The sequence below is a fragment of the Otolemur garnettii genome, unplaced genomic scaffold, assembly GCF_000181295.1.
Source record: "Otolemur garnettii isolate 467f Iridium unplaced genomic scaffold, OtoGar3 scaffold00017, whole genome shotgun sequence".
Classification (NCBI taxonomy): Eukaryota; Metazoa; Chordata; class Mammalia; order Primates; family Galagidae; genus Otolemur; species Otolemur garnettii.
This window is the reverse complement of record NW_003852412.1, coordinates 10,999,477-11,003,656: the sequence shown is the minus strand read 5'-3', so window position 1 is coordinate 11,003,656 and position 4,180 is coordinate 10,999,477. Positions and strand designations below refer to the sequence as shown.

The following is a 4,180-nucleotide window of genomic DNA, read 5'->3' as shown; positions in this document are numbered from 1 at the left end:
TTTTGGTTGCAGCCGTCATTGTTGTTTGGCGGGTCCAGGCTGGGGATTCGAACCTGCCACCTTAGGTGTACGTGGCTGGCGCCTTAGCCAGTTGAACTATAGGCGCCGAGCCCCATTTCTCTTTTTACATTTACAAGGGCTTCTAGGTGGAACAGAAGAGCTCTGGGTTATGCTCCCATGACAGGGAGGTAATTTCAGAGTGCTGAGCCAGGGCCTGAGCAAGCATTGAGGCCAGAACTCACAACACTCTCTGGGGCTTAGCAAGATGATTCCTATAGATACGTGCAAAATAACCAGAAGACATTTTACATGCAGTTTGGGACCCAGGTAAGTAGATCTTATTTCTGTTTAAAAAGTATTATATGTATGTAGTGTATATATATACACACATAGACACACACACACATATATATACACTTATTTACATACATGCATAGAGGGTGCCAAAAAACGTATACACATTTAAGAAAGGAAAATACTGTACTAAATTTGTAATAAAGTCACATCTGACTTCTGAAATTACAAGAGGTGTTCAACATGACTTGTATTCATCTTTTGTTACCAGTATATATTGAGTATTACAATTTTAATGCAGTTTTTTCCTTCCTTAAAATGTGTATACATTTTTTTAGCAGCCCCAGTTCTGTCTTTAAAGGGATCTTGTGCTAAGGATTAAGAAGCTGAGGGTCGACAAACATTTGCTTGTACTACTTCTTTGATTTTCTTTTGCACATAAACTGGATCTTTCAGTTACTATTTAAGTGTATGTGGCTTAAATGTGATTTTTGTGAGAAAATAATGAGTCATATTGCAAATACCATTTTATATTTATAGATACCTGCTTTGCATAACCTTTTTATTTAATTAATTAATTAATTTTTTTTTTTTTGAGACAGAGCCTCAAACTGTCCCCCTGGGTAGAGCGCCATGGCATCACAGCTCATAGCAACCTCCAACTCCTGGGCTCAAGCAAGTCTTCTGCCTCAGCCTCCCAAGTAGCTGGGACCACAGGGGCCCACGACAACGCCTGGCTATTTTTTGGTTGCAACTGTCGTTGTTTGGCGGGCCGGGCTGGATTCGAACCCGCCACCTTAGGTGTATGTGGCTGGTGCCTTAGCCGCTTGAGCCACAGGTGCCGAGCCGCATAACCTTTTTCATTCCTGTGATTCTAAACATTTAATAAATAGATTTAAGAAACTAGTGTTAAAAACTATTCTAGGAAGGAGAAATGAATCAGCAAAGTTCCAATCTTGGGCATATACATATGAGAAAGAAAGGCATGTCTCCAACAAAAGAACAATTTATAGCCTTTACTAGCTCCAAACATTTTTATATTATTGTCTTTTGTCTCAGTTTCAAAATGGAAACATGGCTTAGAAAATCTGACTACTACTGTTTGCCATCTAAAAGCATTTAAAGTTCCATTATTTGAAAAAGCACAGCTTTAAAAAAAATCACCAACACCAATAAATGGATACTGGCAAGTAAGGTCTATGCTGGTCTTCTGTTGAACTTCCCTGCTGTCACGAAGAGAGCAGTCAGGGGAGCTGTGGGTGACTCCCACACGAAACTCATCCCCAGTGTGCAGAACTCCCAGCTTACCTGAATATTGAGCTGCACTTTTTCCATCTCTACACCAAGGAACTTAGATCTGACATCAAAGATGCCCACATCTTCAGTAGCTGTGATATCAAATGTAACATTCTTAAACCTAGTCAAGAAAGGAAAATTCACACACATGAACTTGCAAATATAGCATAAGCTTAAAGCTGAAACAATCTAATGGAATCCAAGTTATCTTTCTTTTTTCTTTCTTTTTTTTTTTTTTTTTTTGAGGCAAAGTCTTACTTTGTTACCCTGGGTAGAGTGCTGTAGTATCATAGCTCACAGCAACCTCCAAATCCAGGGCTCAAGCGATTCTCCTGCCTCTGCCTCCCAAGTAGCTGGGACTATAGGCGCCCGCCACAATGCCTGGCTATTTTTTGGTTGCAGCCTTCAGTGTTGTTTGACGGGCCCAGGCTAGATTCGAACCTGCCACCTCAGGTGTATGTGGCTGGCACCTTAGCCACTTGAGCCACAGGTGCTGAGCCTCAACCTCCAACTCTTGGGCTCAAGCAATTCTCTTGTCTCAGCCTCCTGAGTTGCTGGGACTACAGGAGTTAATTTTTCAATTTTAGTAGAGAAGGAGTCTCACTCTTGTTCAGGCTGGTCTTGAACTCCTGAGCTCAAGCAATCACTGCCTCAGCCTCCCAGAGTGCTAGGATTATAGGTGTGAGCCACCTTGTCAGGCCCAAGTTATTTATTACTTATTTAATTTTTTGAGACAGAGTCTCACTATGTCACCCTTGGTAGCTGTGCCATGGTGTCACAGCTCACAGTAACCTCAAACTCTAGGGCTTAAGTGATTCTCTTGCCTCAGCCTCCCAAGTAGCTGGGACTCTAGGCACCTGCCACGATGCCTGGCTATTTTTTTGCTGTAGTTGTCATTGTTGTTTGGTGGGCCGGGGACGGGTTTGAACCTGCCAGCTCTGGCATATGTGGCTGGCACTCTAGCCGCTGAGTTACAGGTGCCGAGCCCCAGTTATCATTTTGAGTGAATAGCCTGTTAGGAAAATTCTAAGGAAGTCACCAAAACCTTCACACCCTCATTCCCCTCCCTATTCTGTCCCCTAAATGCTAGGTTTGATGTTTATTGTTGAGATCTATAACTCACAAGGCACTAAAGTAGATGCTTTATTAGAAAAGAAATAGATGGCATGGTACTTCCTCTGAAGGAGCAGAAAATACCGTTGGAAATGTATTAGAGTCACTGAACTTGAGAATTAAATATCGACCTATATTACTCACCAGCCAATCAAATATTTCAGATAAGTATTACTGAAACTTCAAAAGAGTAAGCAGTTTTTTGGGGGTTGGTGCCGTAAGAGAAGTTTTCATAAGATAATGAGGTAGATACCAGGCTTTGAAAGAAGGCAAGAGTGAAAGAGAAGGCCCATGCCAGTAAGCCTGGCTTCCTCTGAGACAAAGGACGAGCGATGGGGAGGCAGGCTCGCGATCCTCCTAAACAAAAAAAGGAAGCACGTAGTATTTGATGTGGGATTGTGGCGGGGGCTTCTCTTTTCTCCACCCCCTCGAACACACACTCACAGCATATTGCTGGAAATGGCTCTTCTCCAGGGTTGACACAGCCTATGGCTTTGAAATGAGAAAGGGACTGTGTAGCTGTCGTAGATAACTCATCTATCAAGACCGAAAGACAGCCTCTCATTCTCACTGCTGTGACTCAGCTCTTCTGGAGGGCCGGAGAGGCTCCCAAATCCAAACACGCTGGACGAGCCGTGGGAAAGACAACCATGACCGGCACTTTATCAGACAGCAGCAGATACTGAGACAAAAGGGAAGACTAGCAATGACAATATGCATCTTGTCTCCTTGTCATCTGTAATCCAGGCTAAGCCTTGCTAGACCAGATGGAGCTCTCGCAAAGGCCACAGGAAATGAAAAAAAAAAGTGAGTCAGATTTTCTGTGACTCTGTGCAGACTCCAGGCGACACTTACTGGTTTGTGGGAAGATCGTCTATCCCGAGCAGGAGACCTTTCTCGAACAGCTTTGTAGCCGTGTACTTCACAGGCTTAGCTCTCTTGGTCACTTTGGCTTCTCCTTTTCCATCTACTTTAATTGATCTTCGAGTATGTCTGCCAAAATAAGAACCGAACATTGGCTGTTAATGATGGTGAACTCAAATGTTTCTGGTAGTGTGATAACCATGGATAGTGTAACACCACTGTTACTATGTGGCCCCTGTTGTATAAAACGCACATCATTTTATTCTGTGACCATAGAGAATTCCTCCACGCAGTAAAACCTCACTATTGAACTGTTTAGGAGAAAAGGATTGAAGGCTGCTTTACAGACTAACATTTTTTTGTTTTTGTTTTTTTTGAAGAGACAGAGTCTCATTTTATTGCCCTCAGTAGAGTGCCATGGTGTCACTCCTGGGCTTAGGCGATTCTCTTGCCTCAGCCTCCCAAGTAGCTGGGACTACAGGTGCCTACCACAATGCCTGGCTATTTTTTTTGTTGCAGTTTGGCAGTAGCTGGGTTTGAACCTGCCACGCTCGGTATATGGGGCTGGAGCCCTATTCACTGAGCCATAGGCACCACCCTGTTTTTTTTTTTT

General features: G+C 43.2%; 1 protein-coding gene across 1 annotated transcript in view; it reads right to left on the bottom strand.

Moving 5' to 3' along the window:
• The window catches only part of IQGAP2 (IQ motif containing GTPase activating protein 2), a 319,224-nt gene that overhangs the window by 7,033 nt on the left and 308,011 nt on the right, over positions 1-4,180 (bottom strand). The window contains exons 33-34 of the mRNA XM_012802746.1: positions 3,559-3,696; positions 1,603-1,711 (exon numbers count right to left, since the gene is read on the bottom strand). Coding sequence (XP_012658200.1) covers positions 1,603-1,711; positions 3,559-3,696 — 247 coding nt within the window. The remainder of the gene's footprint in view (positions 1-1,602; positions 1,712-3,558; positions 3,697-4,180) is intronic.